This window comes from Eptatretus burgeri, chromosome 6 (genome assembly GCF_056783735.1).
Source record: "Eptatretus burgeri isolate ZD-2024b chromosome 6, Ebu_testis_v1, whole genome shotgun sequence".
Classification (NCBI taxonomy): Eukaryota; Metazoa; Chordata; class Myxini; order Myxiniformes; family Myxinidae; genus Eptatretus; species Eptatretus burgeri.
This window is the reverse complement of record NC_140966.1, coordinates 113,371,409-113,392,620: the sequence shown is the minus strand read 5'-3', so window position 1 is coordinate 113,392,620 and position 21,212 is coordinate 113,371,409. Positions and strand designations below refer to the sequence as shown.

Here is a 21,212-nt window from a genome sequence, read left to right as displayed (position 1 = left end):
GGGTGCCACCGAAACTGATCGATCTGATGTCTGAACTCTACTCTGGTACTGAGAGTGCTGTGAAGTGTGGTGGTACCGCCTCTGACTTATTTCCAGTTGTTACTGGAGTTCGTCAGGGATGTGTACTTGCCCCCACACTTTTCAGCACTTGTATGGACTGGATTTTTTGGGAGGATGTCGGAGAGATCAAGTTGCGGTGCATCGTTTGGCAATGTCAAGATCTCGGACCTTGATTTTGCAGATGATGCAGTCATCTTTGCGGAGACTTTAGACATCCTCTTGGGGGCCCTCGAGGTGCTGAATGAGGAGTCGGAGCCGTTGGGATTACGGATTTCTTGGGTCAAAACAAAGATCCAGGCTTTCGGTGACATCTTGGATGCTGCTGTCCTGTCTGTGTCTGTTTGTGGTGAGGGTGTTGAGGTCGTGGATAGATTCACTTACCTTGGCAGTGATATTCATGTCTCCGCAGGTTGTGAGCCGGAGGTCAATAGACGTCTGGGTCGGGCCTGGGGAGTCATGGATTCACTGGATCATGGGGTGTGGCGCTGCCGGTACCTGTGCGGGAGGACGGAAGTCCGAGTCTTCAGGTCCTTGGTACTTCCAGTCTTGCTCTATGGGTGCGAGACTTGGACTTTGACCAAGGATCTGAGACGGAGACTTAATTCCTTTGGTACCAGGTCTCTTCGGAGAATCCTTGGCTATCGCTGGTCGGATTTTGTGTCCAACGAGCGGTTGCTGAGAGAGACTCGGATGAGATTTGTTACCTGCATAGTCCGTGAGCGTCAGCTGCGGCTGTATGGACATGTGGCTCGTTTTCCTGACGCTGATCCTGCTCACCAGATTCTCTCAGCGAGGGAGTCTCATGAGTGGAGGAGGCCAGTGGGCCGACCACGTGCCTCATGGTTGCAGCAGGTTGACCATCATCTCAAGGAGATGGGGATGGGCCTGGCATCTGCCTGGGGGATGGCCAGACGGAGGCCCCTGGAGTACCGGCGGAAAGTGGACGCAGCGACGCGCTGTTCTGGCACATGCTCCCATACCTGACCTGATATGCGTCCACCCACATTATTCCATCATACATACTGTACTTGTACCATGTTTGATTTCAATCCCTTCAGCTGTCCTCAAGTGCCACACTTTTACCTGACACGACCTCTGACCTTCGACCTCTTGATGCCGAAATTTAATCAGTTCATATTTGCATCATAATGTATACTTACACCAAGATTGGTCAAAATCCCATCACTGGTTCACAAGTTAGCAGGGTAACAGAATTTTTACATAACAGGACCTCTGACATTTGACCCCGACCCCACAAGAAGGTGGGAATAATTGGGGTCATTAAAGATGTGGAAGACCTTGGATGGAAACAAAGACCTTGGATCGCGGGGGGGGGGGGGGTGGGGGGGGACACAACACCTTATACTTGTAACTGGAAATAGACCAAAGACGATCTTTCATTCCTGAGTGTGTGACCTTTTAAAACTTCACTCCATGAGCTGTCCAACCAACTTCAGCACTCATTACCTATAACTGTTCTTCTTCTGAAGCAATAGCTCTTCAAATTACTCTCCATGTTGTGTCTACTATGTCAATTACCAGAACATTGAATGTTTGCTTGAACTTTTGAAGAATCTCCATGAACTCTTCCTGAGGAGGAGTTTTTGAGCGCAGTGTGAGGACTCCCTCTACAGACAGGCAAAGGAAACGTTCACATGTCAAACAACACGAACTTGTATCATCCTCGTTGTGGATAGATGTACCATTTCAGAGGCCATCTATGTACATGTGATATGTGCAAATATGGCAAGATGTATGTTTGAGCACACCACCACCACCCTCACGCCTCCATGCACCTTCCCTCGTACATACTTAATAAATAGATAATCCTTTCTCACATTTTGCTTCGGAATTAAATCAAAATTAATTACACCGCTCATTGTAATAATTAATTTAATACATTTAAACCCCATGGGTCTTTACCATGATTACAGGCCGAAGGGAGTTCAGTGGTACACCTTTTTGCCCCCAGTTAATGGTAGTCGAGGTGCTTGTGCTGATTGATGGAATGCCTGAGGTTTACGAACTGAAGATACATTTCCTCGTACTTCTGCTTGAGCTAGTTCGAATTGATACAACTTCAATATTAAAAACTCAGGTCGACGTCGCGAGGATAGGTGAAGTGGCATGGGATACCTATGGAATCAGTGCTGATGCATTGTGGGATTTGTCTTCAGTTGGTAACTCTGACACTGCAGCTCTGAGACTACTCTCCAACCCCAATGATGAGCATTACTCACAACCATCAGAGGAAGCTCATTGTAATAATTTATTTTTTTTTATTGTTAATCTCACTAAGTTTACAAAGTATAAGCTGAAGTCCATTCCAAAATGATTGAAACAAATCTTTATCTGGAATGTTCTATGGAACCGAGATGTGCAGATTTATCCTTGCGCAGGTGTATCTTTTGGGATACCTCGTGCACGTCAGTAAAAAATAAACAAACATAAAAAAAAACAAAAATGCGATCATAACACAGTGAAGTCCTTACATACCCCCTGGTCCTTTGTGTTTGCCCTTCTTGTTTTGCTTGCGCCGTCTTAAGTCCGTATATGCTTCCGTGGCCTTTTGCAACTTGGCAATGAAGGCCTCAATGTCGTCCAGCAACCGGTTCAACAGCTCCTGAGCATACAGCACCATAGCACAACGTTCAACAACAAATAGAATGGTGACACAAGCAGCTCGACAAATGTTTGTCTCGATTCTCGAGTGCAAGGCAGCCCTGAGGGCATCGGCTTTGTGGCACTCTGTTGGAGTCGATGACCGTCGTCGAAGAATGTCTGTACAAACAAGTGATTTCAAGAATAATTGTGTTCATTCTTCAAAAGATGCAAAAGCATGAATCGTGTTTGGGAATATGGAAGATGTATGAGGAGTGCACTTACCAATCGCTTCGCTGACGGATTTAATCAAACACAGCATATTGTATTTCACAAACATGTGACATGTCTGTCTGTGGATCTCAATGAGGAAGTAAAAAGAAGCAAAACACGTGAAAAATGCATCTTTTATAACACGTAGTTGGTGTTGTTGCTGTTGTCATGGTGTCTTTGGTTGTTGTTACTTGGCGAAAAATTTTTGCCAAATATGTTGGTCTGTAGCGTTTGTCTGTCTTGTTTGTTTTTCTGTTTGTCACACGATTTTGGGCCACAGTTTTCAAGCAATCGTTTTGAAACTTTTGTGTGTGTGTGTGTGTGTGTGTGTGTGTGTGTGTGTGTGTGTGTGTGTGTGTGTGTGTGTGTGTGTGTGTGTGTGTGTGTGTGTGTGTAGATGACCGGCCAAGGACAGCAATGCTTAATTTTGGTGAAGATCCGAATCCGGATCCGGATCTGAGAATTTTTCAGGTGATTCTTCACCGTTAAGAGATGGCGCCAAAAACTATGTGTAGCATGTTATCTCTAAAAGTTGTGGATGACATGTGACAAAATGAGGTGGAAGAGTTGGTTAGGCGACAAGAACAAGCCGATTAGATTTTGGTTCATGTCCGGAATCAGATCCGACCGATCAGTGGCATACAAAATGTAAACTATTCAGCCTGGCGGAGGTATGTTCTCGATGGAGTGCCATTCCGTTTCGCCAAGTTGTCACTCTATCAGTGATTATTCATTTGTGTGCTCCTTCTGCGTCCATCATGCTTTATTCAAAAGGGTTCCTGCCATTGGAACCACGACATCAAAGCTCAAGGTCCTGATTCTTCTTCTTCCTCCATTCTGGGAAGGAAGGATTTTAAAACAGGCATTTTAATGAATAAATGGACAAACTTTTGGTCCAAATAAATCGATTATTAAGATTCAAACCAAGTAAATCGATCATTAGCTTTCTCAAGGTTTTTTATTTTATTTTTTTCCCCCATTTTTATTATTTCACGACAGCAGGAACCCTTTAGAACTAAGCCTGATGGACACACATGGACAGATGCACATTCCACCTTTTGGTAAAAGATGGCACTTGGATTTGTACCTTGACATTTACACCATCATTATTGGACCAGAGTTAGTTTATTTACTTTAATCATGAATTAAGATGAAACAAAAAAAAAACTTTACTGCAAACCTGGAGTTGAGTCTCACGTGTCGAGCCTTGAATCGAGTCTTGCACATCCAGGTTCGAATCTTCATTTGAGTCTTCAGTCTCAAATGGCATGTCTCGTGTCACCTAAAATTAAATACACAACACCGTGTTATCCATGGGCTCAAATGTGCACCGTGACCCGGAAGCTTTCCAACAAAATAACGAAAACCTAAACAAGGATAATGTGACATCACTTATCGAGTGTAAGGATGATGTCAGTAGTTCCAACTGACTTGAGGGGAGCGAGCAGGTTGGCCAAGAGATACGCACACTCACCTTTGAATCATCTCGTTCTCACCTGGGTTCGAATTTCGGCCAACCTACAAACTTTCATCCTGGTGTCTCGCAGGCAGGGTGAGGGTGATGCATCAATGTGCGTGCCGTCCCTCGGATGGACGTTAAACTGGGAGTCCCGTCTGGCAGCATGAGTTGGTTGGCGTTAAAGATCCCACGGTGTCCTTGGCAAAGACGAGGCGAGCTATCGTGGGCACTCTGAACAAATGACTAATTCCTGCCCTAACCCACAGGGGTGTTGCATCAGAGAAGATGTGTTGCAGTCATGCCCCAAGCCAATGATGCTACTCACAGCCTCGTGCTGCATCATAAAGAAGAAGTTTTCAAGGATGAAGTCCTGGGTCAAATACTGCACTGAGTGTTTGTGATTTAAAGGAAATGCCGTTCAGTTCTTGATGTTCCGATTATATTTTGCACCAGAAGGTCATCCTTTATGTAGTCATCCAAGGCTATTATAGACCAGGAGGGATTCTCATGATCTACACTCAACTGGTAAAAATTTTGAACTCAGTTTAAAATATCAGCTGAAAGGTTTACCCTTTTGTGTATCAGACTCTGGGATTATTAAAATCCAGACAAAGATAATGTAATGTGGTCTATAAAAGACTTCCCCCCCCCCCCCCACTTACTGGCCTGCGACAGATGGCGTTTGTTAGGAATGAAGTCCCTGAAGCAGACAGCTCAGTCATAAATCCACAAGTGAGCTTTCCTACTGCCATTAAGGAACCTTGAATGTGTAGTTTTCATGTTGGATCGTGACATAAATGACTCACCACATTATCATGAACATTCTTCTCTGGTGTCTCATTTCCTTGTTGTGACTCAGGGTTCTCCTCTTGTGTGTTAAAGTCTATGAGGAATTAAAGAGACACAAACATGGAGAGACAGTCAGAAGAGAAAACAAGGAAGCAATGTGCTGTGCTTTTTGTACAAGTGGCTGGCATATGTATGAGATTCTGATCGCTGTTTACTTGTTACCCCGCACGCGTAGCGCAAAGTGGGATGGGAGGGGAGGCAATTGGTTCATTCTGTCCGTTTATCTGTCTGTCTACGATCGAGGAAATACTTAACGTCGATGGAATTTGATATTTTGAACACTGAAGAAAATGAACGAGCTGCAGTTTAGCAGTACCTTGGGTCTGAGTTTGGCAAAAATTGTACGGCATCTCATTTCGCACACACGTACGAGCAGTGCAGTGTAGCAACTGCTTCAGTCTGCTTGCCTAACTAGCAGTCAAAAGGAATTGAAAATTATTCCAAACAGGAAACTTACTGTTTTTAAGGATGTCATGAAGGATACAAACAACAGGCACAAATAACTAATGTAATGTGTTAAATAAGGTGGTGTAAAAGACGCTGCATCAAAGGCGATAAACTTCCGATTCAAAGGGTCTTTTTTTTTTTTTTTTTTTTTTTGACAACTTTTCAAGCTTTTATTTTATTTCGCTTGAATTATATATTTTGAACACTGGATACACAAATTTCCGTCTTTGCACTCTGAAAAACCTAGAGTTTAGCGGTAATTTGGCAAAATTGTACGCCATTTGGACCAATCAAATTTGCCATTCAGACAGACCCTCAGGGTGGGGGATCACCGATGTGCAGACAAAATGGTGGTGTTCAGTGATGCAACAACTGAGTTAACTTTGTTCTAATACAAAGGGGGGGAGTAACCCTTCTCTTGTCCTTTTTCTCAAGACAATGCAGAGTAAGGTGTTCTATGAACTCTCTCGTTGATGAGAATTATTAAATTGTCATGTGGGACTATTATGGTTAAAAGTACACCCGAAAGAGAAAGGGAAAGGGGAATGCAAAGAGACAAGGTGGTTACCATTAAAAGGAGACAATGTAAAGACTCAAGCAAAAAATATGAAGCATTAGCTTAAAGTACCAGAATCTCCCTGTACAGCAGCAAAGGCCGTCCATGCTGCCACCCGAATTTTCACGTCCACCTGACTGATGGTACCAGGAAGTTGTGGATTTGCGTCTGCCAGACTTTCCTGCTGCTTACGCATCTTCTCCATGTTCACCCTGAACGCAACATCACACAAACGGTCAACGAGCTTCACAGGCCCAAAGCCAACTGGAACTCCACAGCTCTGATTCAGCTCCACTTTATCTCCAATTTCATACAAACATTGTTTACAACTAATCTGCATCTTTGGCAATTATGGTTTGTAAGGGCAGCATCAGGTACATCTTACTTATTAGACATAGATGTTCTCGCTCCATACCTCAATGTCTCCAGCCGTTTATGCTTTACACCCTCCTTTATGTCAGTGATGGCACTATCGATATCGTTCTTGATGAGCTCCGCCTGTAGAACAGAGGGATGAAGATTTGCCCAAGGTCAACATTTGAACAAGCTTGATGGTTCTGTTTTGTGTGATGCCAAGATAAATATGGTATCATTTGTCATTGTGTAAATATCTAACCATTGCAACTTCATTAGCCCGTCCCCCGTGCAGTGGAAGATGGGGGTTTTGTAATTATTCCTGTGTGTCTCTGTGTCCTGTCTGTGTGTCTGCCTGGGCCGTAACTTCTTACCATTTGAGCTTTTGTCATCAAATTTTCAACAAAGCTTCATCTATCTATAATTCCAGCAGTGTGTGTGTGTGTGTGTGTGTGTGTGTGTGTGTGTGTGTGTGTGTGTGTGTGTGTGTGTGTGTGTGTGTGTGTATGTGTGTGTGTCTATGTGTGTGTGTCTATGTGTGTGTGTCTATGTGTGTGTGTCTATGTGTGTGTGTCTATGTGTGTGTGTCTATGTGTGTGTCTGTGACCGCTGTTTCTTGACAACCGCTGGTCCGATCTAACTGAAACTTGCCAGATATATTGCTGGGGACCTGAGGATGTGCCTTTTCAAGGTTTGATATTAATCGGACAAGTGCTTCCCAAGTTATGGCCATTTATTTACCAACCAATGACAGGACACGTTGCTGCGTAAGCGTGGCCGATACGCCATTTAGTTACCAATGACAGGAGACGTTGCTGCATAGGCGTGGCCGTTGGGGAAGAGATCCTCAGCCGCGTTCCCCATTACGGGTTACAACGTATGGACTTCCGGATAGTGATGACTTACTGTATTCTAATAATTTCTCGATTTCTTAAGCGCATTTATAGATAAACACAATGCTCCAATCCAGTCGTCGTTTACAGACTGTGTGGTTGTTTGAAAGCTTTTTTTTTGTTTTTTATTTATTTATTTATTTATTTATTTATTGGTTTGCACGTACGGCCACGCATGTACGGCCACGCGAGAGCGAAGGAACGGCCTGTGTGGTTGTTGTTTCTGGCACGCGGTTTGAAATTGTTTTTTTTTTTTGGTTGCACGTACGGCCACGTACTTGTGATGAAAATAGAGGGAAGAATCATTTTCTTGAAATAATTATTATTATTGGTAGGCCAAATAAAATGAAATACCAGTAGATTGTCCCCGTCCTCTTCCTTTATTGATGCCGCCTACTTTTTTATATTGCTATTTGTATTTTGTCAAACATCGTGAGAAAATAATAATAATAATAATAATAATAATAATACATGTCCTCGGGAACACATTCGACAAGTTGGCGGTTCGTAGCGTTCCTTTCAATCTTACGACATTATTCACTTTCAAGAGTTGGGACGAATTGTACCTGTCTCAAATTAAAAAAAAAAACATTCAATTAGTTCAACAAAATTTAAAGATGCATTTCAACAAAATAGTCATAATCAAAACATTTCGACTTGCACTCCTCAGGATAAAACCACAAGCAGATGAAAGAAGCACCAAACTCTCATGTATAAAGTTACAATGTAATATCCTCAATGTTGATTGATTGAGAGAAACAAAGGACGGGAATACCTGATTAGTGGAACCGTGGAGCATCTTGAATAATGAGTAGGTGTAAATGAACCATCATGAATAATGATTAGGTGGAGATGAATCACTAAATTCCCAGCGGAAACGTAATGTTAATTATCTGAGGGCTCATGGGGGGGGGGGGGTGATTTTCATGATGACTCAACGTTGACGGTGGTACAGCTGTCACGCAGTCAAGCCATCACAGTCAAAATAGATATAAAGTTCGGACAAATGATTTCTGTCCAAATAGGATAGGATTGGTTGACCTGATATATGTGGCCTACATTGCACGAAGGTGAGCTAAACTGCATCCTCTACTCAGGAGTTTAAACGAGCCAAAACAATATTGCTCTGCACATTGAAGATTGTTCAGTAAATGGTGACCAAATGCAGAGGCATCAGGAATAGTTGTCGTACATCACGATTGTGAAGCTTCGTCTTCGTCGGATAAGGTGCGTTTTTCTATCCAAGATGGCAGCCAAACCACGTGACGTATGACGTCATAATTTTTACCACATCTGCAGCAACGGCATTCATTAGATGATACTCGCAAAGGTCCGCTTCAAATGGATAAGCGGTTCAAGAGAAAACAATATTTTATATTTTTCTTGATTCCAATATGGCCACCGAACCATGTGACCGATCAATTATATTCTTGAGCATCCTAGTATCCCCAACTCATGGGGAACATGTCTGTGAAGTTTCCCCTCAATCTGTCCAGCCATTCTGGAGAAGATTTTTGAGGGTTTTCGGGTAAATCCAAGTTGACTGCCAGACCATGTGACCTATGACATCATAGTCATCAAAATGTATTCACATGACAAGTCGATCATTTGGATGCAGTTTCGATTAGATCTGTAAAGCGTTTCTGGAGAAGAAGATATTTTCATTTAAAAAACTAAAAAAACAATATGGCTGCCAAACCACATGACAGATGATGTCATAAATTTGTCATTTTTATTTGTTCAGAGATTATGTTTATGAAGTTTCATATTTTTGGGACAAGGATGTAAAATAAATCAATTTTGGCTGATCTACCGCAATTTTGTTTTTGTATCCATTATCGATGCTCGTGTGAGAGCTAACACAGAGAACGAACAACAAGGGGCAGGAGACAAGGTGGGGGGGGGGGGGTGGAAGGAAAAACAAAACAGTGGGGAACAGACATTACATCTGTGGAAGGGAGAGGGATGGGGCGGGGTACATGGGGTAAACAAAATGGACACCACAGGGACTTTCAGGACCTTACACGACAGGGAACTTGCAGGAAGGAAAGCTAATAATTTGAAGGAGATGGGTTTGGGGTGGATTAACGGGTGTAGAAAAGATCATGGTTTTGGATGACGGAAGACAAGAGGTGGTGGTGAACAGCTGTTTTAAAGACCTGGAGGGAAGAATGGGATTGAAGAGAGTGAGGGAAATTGTTCCATATGTGGGGAAAAAGAGGAATGAAAGAGTGAAGGTGAGCAGTGATTCGTGCTTTTGGTAGTTTTACCAGAAGGGGGTTGCTGGCAGACCTCAAGTGCCCTGCGGAAATATGGGGGTGAGAACAGAGAGGAGACGACAGAAGACAAAGACCACCGACCTGTCTGCGGTGAGAGCGTGAGAGGCCCAAAGACTCCACTTCATCGCGGAAGATACCAATGATCCTAAATGCCTTGGTTTCCACAGCATGAAGCCGAGAAACGGGAGAGGTGGGAGCACCAGCCCGGCGGGGAGAGCAGTACTCCACCAGGCTGTGGATGTAAGCTTTTATTGTGATCAGGCCTATTAAGATCAGGATCATGTAAGATCCTATTTTTTTGACATTTTTTGTTTCACAACCCAGAGTTTTCATCGGATCTTCGTGAAACTTGCCATGTATATGCAGAAAGCCCACGCGCAGGTAGTAACCATCTCCGATTTTGGAAAGTCTTCCAAGAAAAAAGTTGACGTCATAATATCGCCGCTAATGGAAATTGCCTATACCATTATCTCTGAAACTGGGCAAGCTGTTTGGATTTTGTTTACGGGAATCAAGCCGGGCATTAGCACAGATAATTAATTTATCGCAAACCTGATACATCACAATGATGTCATATTCGTTTTTATGACTTCATCATTAAGAGGACGAGGATCTTAGCTCATTTGAGCTTGTTTGTTTAATACAAGATGGCTGCCATACCACATTACCTATGATGTCATAATTATAATTAAAATATTCTACATGGGAGTTCACTCCTACCCTCAAAATTTTGTTTCAATGGAAAGTTTCAAACTGCTGAGAAAAAAAAGTTGAATAAATAATCGAGCAAAAAAAAAAAAAAAGCCCCAAAAAGGGACGAAGAATAACAAAAAAGAAACAACAAAAACAATGGGGGTAAAATGGCCTGAAAGGATAATGGTACCCTAAAAATCGCACCAGTGTCAGAAGGAAGCTGTGCAGTGAAACTGCTGCACCATTTAAAAAACAGCCCCATGGGGGACTGATGGTTATTTCCCTAAGAGGCTAAACAACAAACCCCAAACTAAACAATAACACAAACAAGTTGAGGTACATTCAAAGTACACCACCCCCATGCCAAATAAATAAATAAATAAATAAATAAATCCACCAGTGGGCGACATTGCCGGGGCGCCGAAGGAGCCCGGTGATGCCGCAGTGCAGCACATGGAGATGGAATTGGGAGTACAATAAATTATTGATAAAATGATTAATTGCATTATTAAAATAAATATAGTAATTGTAAAATAATTAATTTCTTAATCAATTTGCTAACAGCATACCAAAACCATCACTGTTCCATCTGAATCTGTAACTTCTTGAAAAATAAGTAATTAATCGAAATATGAATAATTAATCGATTAATTGATTAATAAATGAAAAATACTCTTTATAGCCAAATCACTTGGTCACTGTCGTTTCCAAATATCAGCTTCCTCGCTCAAAATGTGCCCAAGATATTGCCCAGATGAGAAAGAAAATAAATTAGTAATTAATAAATCGACAATAATCAAGTAATTGATCAATTAATTGATTAATCAAAAAATATAAAATAGCGCTTTTGCCAAAGCACATCTTCACTTCAGTCCCCAAATTTCAGCTTCCGAGCTCAAAGGATGGCTGAGATATCCCTCAGACAAACAAGAAAATAATTAATTGATTAATCAGTAAATAAAAAAATACCCTTTACAGCCAAATCATTTGTTCACTATCATGTCCAAATATCAGCCTCCTCGCTCAAACGGTGCCTGAGATATTGCTCAGAGGAGAAAGAAAATAAATACGTAATTAATATATCGATAATAATTAAGTAATTAATCAATTAATTGATTAATCAAAAAAATAAAAAATTCTCTATGCCAAAGCACATCTTCAGTTTCGTCCCAAAATTTCAGCTTCCTAGCTCAAAAGATAACTGAGATATCACCCGGACGAACAAGAAAGAAAGAAAGAACGACAAGTACAGGTACATTTAAAATACACCATCCCCATGCCAAAAACATAGGGGCAATACCCCTGAGCACTCACCTGGTAGCGGCTGGATAAGATAACCAGGGAACAACTGGTAGGCGTGGATGACCCAGAAAATATGTAATGGAGAAAAAAGTAAATACCAATGGATTTTCTTTTTTAAGGCCGTGAATAAACTTTAGTACATCACAGGTAAGAAAGGTTGTGGTCAAGTTTCATCGAAATTGTGTGTGTAGTTTCTGAGAAGAAAGAAAACAAACACCTCTTTTAGGGGGCAACCCCCACGTATAATCACTTGGACTCCAATTTTTCAAATGTTGTGAAGAAACTTTAGTACATCACGGGTGATGAAGGTTGTGGTCGTTTCATCGAAATTGTGTATGTACTTTCATAGAAAAAAAGCAAATCCATATTTTTGGGGCAAACCCCCCTTGCTTCCCCTTCGACCCCGATTTTTTTTTAATGGCATGGACAAACTTTGGTACATCACGGGTGATGAAGGTTGTGTGGTGAAGCTTCATCAGAATTGTGTGTGTAGTTTCTGAGAAAAAAAGCAAATACTTCTTTTGGGGGGCAATCCCCCCTGTAGACCCCTTTGGACACCAATTTTTTTAATGCCATTAACAATCTTTGGTGCATCAAGGGTGTTGAAAGTTGCAGTGAAGTTTCATCATAATTGTGTGTGTAGTTTCTGAGAAGAAAGCAAATATCTCTTTGAGACGAACAACCCCCCCCCCCTCATAAACTCCCTCCGTGGACTCCCTCAGACCCTGATTTTATTTTTTTTTAAACACCGTGAACACATTTCGGTACGTCACGGGTGATGATGGTTGCGATCAAGTTTCATCAGAACTGCATATATAGTTTTTGAGCCTTAAGGCCAGAACTTTTTTAATGCCATGAGCAAACTATGGTACAGACGGGGTGATGAAGGTTGTGTTGAAGTTTCTTCGAAATCCTTTGTGTAGTTTCAGAGAAGTTGAAAGTATTTGTGGATGGACGGAGGGACGGACGGTGCGCCGTCCCATAAGCTCCCAGGAACGTTGTTAGAAAGGTTCTTCTTTTTCATTTTGATGGACGGATGGAAAGGAGGACGTAGTGTATATTGAAGCGGTTTGCACCAATTAAAAATCCATATCTTCATGTGGGACTCTTACACCATTGTTTGAATCGATCACTTTCCCCATATCGATGCTGAGTTTTTATTACTTCTATCGAGTTGGATCAGGGAGCGCTGGTGAGTCCACATCCCACAGATGTAAATCTGTGTATTAAATGTTTACTGGTGATGCAGATAGAAAGATGGCAAAGCAATCATTTTAATGTCCATGAAGAGTGTCGGTTTTTGTGTTTCACCAAACATTTATTATATATTTGTTTAGACCTGTGGATTGTATTTTAATCGGCTTAGTGAGTGTGCACGTGACGTGTCAGGTATATGACCTCGGTCAGATATGTTTGAGGATAGAAAACCGACATGTCTGGTCAGCTCCATCTAACAGCTTGGTCACTCGGTCACTCATGTCATTTATAATTTTTTGGTGGGGGGTGGGGGGGTGGAAGAACTGCCATGTCGGGTACATGATTTGTCAGGTACTAGAAGTCGGTGGCCATTGTGAAAAAAAAATAATTAACAGGGCCTCCTCCTTCCTTTTAAAAAAAAATCCAGATGATTAACAGGTATTTTTTTATTATTTGGCCTTTTTTGTTGTATTTTTTTTTCTCTCAGCAAACCACTTGTCTGATTGACACAAAATATTCAGGGTAGGAGCGACGCCCCCCCCCCCCCATGGACAATATTTTAATGATAACTATGACATCATAGGTCATGTGGTATGGCAGCCGTCTTGGATTAAATGCAAAATACTAAAACATTATAATCTCTGAAACCGCTGATAGGAATTTTTTTAACTTCTCACATCTTCTCCCAACGAGGAATTAAGGATTGTCAGGATGATGTCATTGGTGATGTGGTACACCAGCCATTAATATTTTAATTGAAATCCTTGTTTACCATTGAGATTCAGTGTTTATGTTCAGGCTGTAACGTTATTACCAATTGAGCTTTTGTCATCAAATCTTCAACAAACCTTTATTATGAGATTGTAGAGAACACAAATTAATGAAATGTATAATTTTTTTAAACTGTCGTTTTCATCAAGTTTAGTTTGAGTACAAAGTGGATGCGGACAGGCTTTGCATTTTCAGATGCTTTCGAGTTCATATTGTAGAAGAATGGAATGCCGGTGGTGGGGGGGGGGGGTAAGGGGAGAGAGGGTCAGTCATCAATGCAAGGCCTTATCCACCGTTTGTGTTTGTGTAGGATATTTGGACTTTTTGAACTGTGCTAAAGACACGTGGTAGTATTAAATTGTCCTTTCTACTGCTCGCCAAGGGGATGATCCTTGTCTATTTTAGACTGGACAGGTTAAGATATTTTGTCCACGTCTTCTCCCACACTGAACCCTAACCCTAACCTCCAGGCAAATGAGAAAGGCAATAGATAACTTTTCTCTCCCACCAACGAAGGGGAAAGGAGCATTCTCTGAGCTGTCCATCAATGAGTGGGAGGAGACCCTTGGACCATTCCCTGGGCCATGACAGGTTGGACATCTGGGTCAGTAATTGTTGGACACCTCGAAGTAGAGAGACGCATCCCCTGCAGTTGGTGATTGATTAGCCTCCGAGGGGATGAGGGGAGACACTGTTCATTCTTGGGTGGCAGTGGTGGTGACTGTTGGACAAGTGTGATCAGTTGGCAAAGAGGGGACATCTGCTACTGAAGGCATTTGTTAGCTCCTGGTGTGCTCCCTTGCTTTTATTCTACTTTAACTGCTGGGTATTCTGGACTCATGAGCTTGGCTGCTCACTACTGACTTTGCCTTCTCTGGACCCGCTCTCCTGCCATTCTGCCTGGGACAGCTTCTCGCACTGAATCTTGTATAACATAACCTAAGGTTCCTTACCCCGTGATTTCCTTTGCCCCGTTTGGAGTGCATGGCTGTTGTGTGTGTGGTTCCATAACTGGGAGTTCGTTTCTTTCTTTGACGAGTTATTGTGTTTTCTGTTTGTCTTTTTGTTCAGGATTTTGTTCTGTGTCCTCATGTCTTGCATAAATAAATAATTTATTTCAAAAGAAACGTGCACCTCCTGCGTCCTGCCATTTGGCTTTAATCAGGATCCTCTGCAGAGCTAAATTAGTGATAATCCTGATTGATAACGAGCATGTTAAAACATGCATAAACTGGAGAGTTCATAGAACACCTCACCCGCTGAAGTCAGCAAACTTGAGAAAAAGGACATGGGACGAGTCTTTTTAACGTTTACTTTGCGTTTCCGAGTATGATCTATACTTCCTGTGAGCCACCATTTTGTCTGAATCGCAATATTCCCCAATGCTGAGAGCGCAAGCGGCACATTTGGATTGGTTGAGATGGCGTAAAAATATTTTGTCCGAGCACTGCAAAACTGGAGGTTTTTGGAAGTGGCAACAAGGTGATTTCTGTTCTACAGTGTTCAAGTATATAATTCAATTGAAATAAAATAGAAGTCTTAAAGGCTGTAGGGAAAAAAACAAAAAAGTTGCCGATGTTTACCACCGTTGATGCACCGTCTTTTACACCATCTCATTTAACAACTTAAATTAGTTCTTAATTTCTGTTGTTTGTGCCCTTCATGATGTCCCGAAAAAACAGTTAGTCTCTTGTTTGGAATTATTTTCAATTTTGTTTGATTGCCGGATAGGCAGACAGACTAAAAAAAAAATTATCTCGCCTCTGCGCATGTGCGATTGGGATGAGATGCCGTACAATTTGCCAAATTCAGGGGCAAATTACTGCGAAACTGAAGGTTCATGTTTCCGATTCGTGTTCCAAATAGAACATTAAATTGAAATGAAGGTGTTCCTTGATCATTGATTGACGGTTGCAGACGGACGCACAAAGTGAACCAATTGCTTCACCCTGCTTTTTGCTTCACGTGCTGGGTAAAAATCGACGTAATCGTAACCACACAAGAACGACGTCATTGCCCGGGCTTCAATTCATGCAAATTGTCCATCGTTCAGTTGATCCATGCTGTGTTTATTTACTCCAGTGAGGTCGGTTGCCACCAAATTAGTGAAGAGTCAACCTATTACTTTTTGGTGGGGGCTGTTCACCCGCCAACATGTATACAATTGAAGTAAATGATGGCAAGTAGTCGTACAATAATTAGAGAAATGTGTCCCATTGCAAGGACCACACAAAAACCAGCTCGAAGGGACACACTTTGCACGTTTTTGAGACAGCAACTCACCCCCACTATCGCGCAGCTGAAGAAGTGTAGATCAGGGTGACGTTGTCCAATTTCCTGACAGACGAGTGCAAGCACAGAGCTGTAGTCCGTCTCATCAGTGAGAGCTTCACACAGTTGAAGAATGCTCAAGGGATAATGCTCCAACTCTTCCTGAGAAAATGACAACGGTGAACCAGAGATTATGGCATTTGTGGGAATGATCTGAAGAGTTTAAAGGTAAGGGAGGAAATAGTTCAGACACAACTCAGTATCCAATACAATTACAGCTCTTTACAATCTTTTCAACATTCCTGAACATTCACAAGTTTTACATCTTCAGCTATATACTTCCCTTCCACATATCTTAAAGCAAAATGAAAAATCACCATCTCACCTGCTGGCAGAGGTCATGAAGTTCTCGCTCTTAAGTGTTAAAGGAATCCCCCCAACTGTTGATGAAGTTGGTAAAATTCTTTAAAATGTCTCAAATTAGCTTGAGGTGTACTCATGACTGGCAGCTCACCCGACTCTCGATGTCGATCAGACTGACAGCTTGTTCGTCCACCTGCAGAAGCATCTCCTGAGTCCACACTTTACCCTGGGAAACCTGCTGCTGCAAGCGCTTCACGCCCTCCTTCAGGGAACCGACTCCTTGTCGTTGATCCAAGATGAATGTGGACAGGTGCTGGAAATACAAAATGCGACTTCACAACTCATACAGAATTGTGCAATCTCGACAACTGGACCGGGACTCTACGTGCCACCGACAAGGTACACGAAGGTGAATACCTGACGAGACGTTGGCTAATCATAGGAATGGATAAATTATGTTCGAGTTAAAAGAAACGTGAGCATGCCAAAAGTAACGGACCACTCATTTATTGATGGTGTATTGACAGCCTGAAATAATTGTGTGTCTTGCCGTTTACAACATTGTCAGCTTAGTCACAGCCTGGACACATCAACATCAGACCTAGTGTTTGATACGATAAGTTTTATTAACTAAAGATTGCCAAAACCAACTTGAAGCCAAGTACACCGACTATTTCGGACGATAACCCTTCATGAGAACGAGTGCCTCTGACGAATGGCTAACATCCAAAAATGTCAACCTTCATTCTTGTTCGCACACCTAGAACATAGTTCCAGGGAGTTTGTGGGATGGCACGTCGTCCGTCCGTCGTCTGTCAGTCCATCCACAAATACTTTCAACTTCTCTGAAACTACACAAATGATTCGAATGAAATGTTATCACAATGTTCATCACCATGTATGTAGCAAAGTTTGTTCATGGCATTAAAAATTAATTAATTAATAAATTAATAAGAAATCAGGGTCTGAGGGGGGTCTACGGAGGTAGTTTACAGAGGGGTTGCCCCACATAAAGAGGTATTTCCTTTCGTCTCAGGAACGACACACAATTTCGATGAAACTTGACCACAACCTTCATTACCCATGATGTACCAAGGTTTGTTCATGACATTCAAAAATCGGGGTCTAAGGAAGTGTGAGGAGGGGTTGTCCCCCCAAAAAGAGATATTCGTTTTCTTCTCAGAAACTAAACCCATAATTTCGATAAAACTTGATCACAACCTTCATCACCTGTGACGTACCAAAGTTTGTTCACCCCATTAAAAAAAAAAAATCGAGGACAAGAGGGTGTAAGGGGAGTTGCCCCCACCCACCCCCCACAAAAGTATTTGCTTTCTTCTCTGAATCCAAGAAAACAGTTTTGATGAAACTTGACCGCAACCTTCATCACCTGTGATCGAGCAAAGCTTGTTCACAAAATTAAAAAAATGGGGTCTAAAGGGTTCTACAGGAGGGTTGCCCCCAAAAATATGTATTTGCTTTCTTCTCTGAAATCACACACACAATTTCAATGAAACTTGATCACAACCTTCATCACCTGTGATGTACCAAAGTTTATTCATGGCATTAAAAAACAAACTCCATATGTATTTACTTTTTTCTCCATTATATTATTGTGGACCGGGGGTCGGTGGCGAGAATGACCGCGAGGTGGGGAAGTTTACGCCATCCCCCACAAGACTCCTCGGAATTATAGGCCGTCGTTCGGACAACTCCGCGAGCCGGCGGGTCGATTAATCGACCGTGAAACGCCAATATCTCGACCGCGTGGCGGAGGGTTGATTGTCTAGATCCAATATACCTAAGTCACCACGCAGTCTTGTAACCACTACCGGGGATTCACACCCTCAGAACGTCTGGCCGAACCGGATCACTCTACCAGCTATGGGAGAGTATCAACTTCCACCTACCAACTCCGGCTCGGATGCAGTCGAGTGGTCCTATCCAGGACGTTCTACCTACGATATACCGATTACCGGGGATTAAGCCCCGTGTAAACTTAGATATGAACCATGCTGGACCAATATAACGAGGGACGGAAACAGACTGGGTTCATTTCTTATAAATATATTTACAGCAAAAAGGCACAGGCAAGACTTAACACGAATATGCAAGGAATACTTACAAGGATTCAAGCACTTACACAGTTCTACTTAAAGACGGGCCCACACGCAGGCACACACACACACACACACACACACACACACACACACACACACACACACACACACACACACACACACACACACACACACACACACACACACACACACACGCGAAAAGAAACCCAGAGTTCTTCATTGGACCCTCCAGCCGATGAGAGAGAGCCGAGCTGGGGGTCAGAGTCCGGATTGGTACCTGCTCATGGTTCGTGGCGGAGCTCGGGTGGTGAATAGTCGGGGTCAAAACCAGCGAAGAACTCCTCGTAACAGCCACCGTGAACAAACTGGTTCTTCAGTCACCGGGAACAAACTGGTCCCTCGCAACTGCTGCTCGTAACCACACAAGAACTTCCGTCCACAGAACTCCTCCTTTCACTACTGCACACAGCCCTCGTACCCCTCCTCCTTCCTCAGATGCGCTCCTCTCTTAAATACCACGAGAGGGGAAAAACAATGCCTGCATACGGGGCGGAGCTCCATGAAGGACACGCCAGTGTCGGCCTTGATTGGACAGGGTTCCACAGCATGCCCTTCCTGGGTGGGGTTTCGGGTTGGGGGAGCGAAGCGCCCGCTCAGTAGCAGGCTGGATGGTCCACTGGATGTGGCGTTGGAGGATATGGGTATTGAAGAAATAACCTACCTAAACCAATGCAACGCACTGCCTGTCGTCCCACGAGACCAAAAGGAGGGGTTCTAACTACACACATACTTAACGACATAACTGACTTTTGGGACCTGTATGTTGAATGCAAATGGTTTCCAGATCCATAACACTAACCCCCCCCCCCCCGCCTATTTATAGACTCGACCCGAGTCATCAATTTTTGTGTGGCATGTCGGTGTAGGTTTTCCCCCAGTACGTTTAACCTACGGATCCCTGAGCGCGACATTTGAATACGTGTTCCAAAAATATTAACCTAGTGCGTTGCGTAACTAAACTAACAGACTCACTCGGACAACTTAACTACATTGCCGGCACTAAACAAACAACAGGTGGGTTAAAATTATGTACAGTCCTAATATTTACACTACCCATGGCCCAGGACCTGTGACTTGAGGAGAGAAAACACAGCAAAGTTAACATTTGTGGGTGAGTGCACAGCAGGTACTGATGGTCAAACGTCTTTAGGGTCTTCAAAAGTCCCTTGTTTGTTGTTGAATTCTTCTTCTTTTTTTTCTTGTTTGTTTTTTTGGCTGCTGGAGGCAACTCACCCTAACACGGCAGGCCATACGCCGTTTCACAGGCCATTTGAACTGGCTTTATGTAACAAGATCTCCGGGCTGCTCAGTGCAGTTCCCGGTCCATTTGACCTGACCTTCATGCAACAACAAGGAGATATCCGGGCTGCTCAAATGCAGTCCCCAGTAATGCGGCTACCTGCAGGGCAGTCCTTGCAAAACACTTTCAGAGATGGTCCTGGAGCACATGGTGAGAGTGAATGACAATGCAAACAAAGGCATGGGTGGGTATGGAGGCAAGGCAAAAGCAGGCAAAGCAGGGCATGGCAAACGCAGACCAGGTAAGATGCTGTAAAAGGAGGTCGGCGCACAAAGCTGGCCGGCCTCGGTCTGGTCTCGTGAGGTTGTGGAGGGAGTGTGGTGGCGCCGGCCATTCTGAAAACGGGCTCGGACCTACCCTACGGTCTCTCCCCCAAACCTATCGCCTATGCCTGTCCTTGTCCATACCCACCCCATTAGTTTGCAAAACAAAACAACAACGAAAGTTAGACTATTTTATTTTTATTTGTTTTATTTTATCTCGTTATATTTTGTTTTAATTAAAGCCTGGTGTTGGCTTAGTGGTTAGGGTGGCGGCTTGGGATCCCAGGGTCCTGAGTTCAAGCCCCGTTGGCTGCTGAATTAACACCAGGGGGTTGACTCAGCCTGTCATCCATCTGAGGTCGGCGAAGTGAGTACCAGTGTACTGGTCCCGGTGTATGCCCCGATTAGAATAGGTATACCATATCCCTGTGTGTCGTAAGAGGCGACCAGGGTTGGCGTCAGGAAGGGCACCCGGCCATAAAACATTGCCTCAAGAAAAAAGCCTAACCCCTGCACAGCAGGGAAAAATGGCTGTAAAAACGGTCATTTTTTTATTTTTTATATATTTTATTTTAATATAATTACGTATGTCCCTCACCCCCTTATTGTCCTTGTTTGACTAACCTGTCCTGACCGTCTATCCCCAATCCCTAAGATCCTTTTTGAGGGGATTGAGGAAGAGACAAGTGAATCCGTCTCGAGGCCCAATGCAGCCTCAGAATAACTCCCACAGATTTCAGCAAACTACCAAGGTGAGTCCAGCAGCCCACGAACAGAGAAGGAATGGATGGTGGGAAGGGGTACTCATTTCCTATCTATCCTGGCATTTATTAAACATTAATCTATCCCCTGGGCTTTTCAACTCGCCTGTCTCTTTAAACTATCGGTTCTAGAAACCATGATTCCCGTCGCCTGTGTTGGTGTTCGTTATTAATTTGGGCCTGGCCCGCACCCGCAAATTTTCACTCGTGCCCTTGCACAATTTCGTGGCTGGGCAGCGTGGCTCAATTGGCAGGGATACCCATCTGCCGAACTCAAACTACGGCACCCCCGGGTCGCTGAGGCTGTCTCTGAGCCTACCTACTCCGTATGAACATGGGGAATGCCCCTGGCAGTGTCCCCTTCGATGCCCACGTGGCA

General features: G+C 43.2%; 1 protein-coding gene across 4 annotated transcripts in view; it reads right to left on the bottom strand.

Moving 5' to 3' along the window:
• The window catches only part of LOC147025655 (epidermal growth factor receptor kinase substrate 8-like), a 138,541-nt gene that overhangs the window by 107,590 nt on the left and 9,739 nt on the right, over window positions 1-21,212 (bottom strand). For all 4 annotated transcript variants that reach the window (XM_085886862.1, XM_085886864.1, XM_085886865.1 and 1 more), the window contains exons 2-9: window positions 16,520-16,681; window positions 16,018-16,167; window positions 6,661-6,743; window positions 6,318-6,457; window positions 5,200-5,276; window positions 4,115-4,216; window positions 2,557-2,683; window positions 1,600-1,688 (exon numbers count right to left, since the gene is read on the bottom strand). In XM_085886862.1, the coding sequence (XP_085742988.1) occupies window positions 1,600-1,688; window positions 2,557-2,683; window positions 4,115-4,216; window positions 5,200-5,276; window positions 6,318-6,457; window positions 6,661-6,743; window positions 16,018-16,167; window positions 16,520-16,681 (930 nt within the window). The remainder of the gene's footprint in view (window positions 1-1,599; window positions 1,689-2,556; window positions 2,684-4,114; window positions 4,217-5,199; window positions 5,277-6,317; window positions 6,458-6,660; window positions 6,744-16,017; window positions 16,168-16,519; window positions 16,682-21,212) is intronic.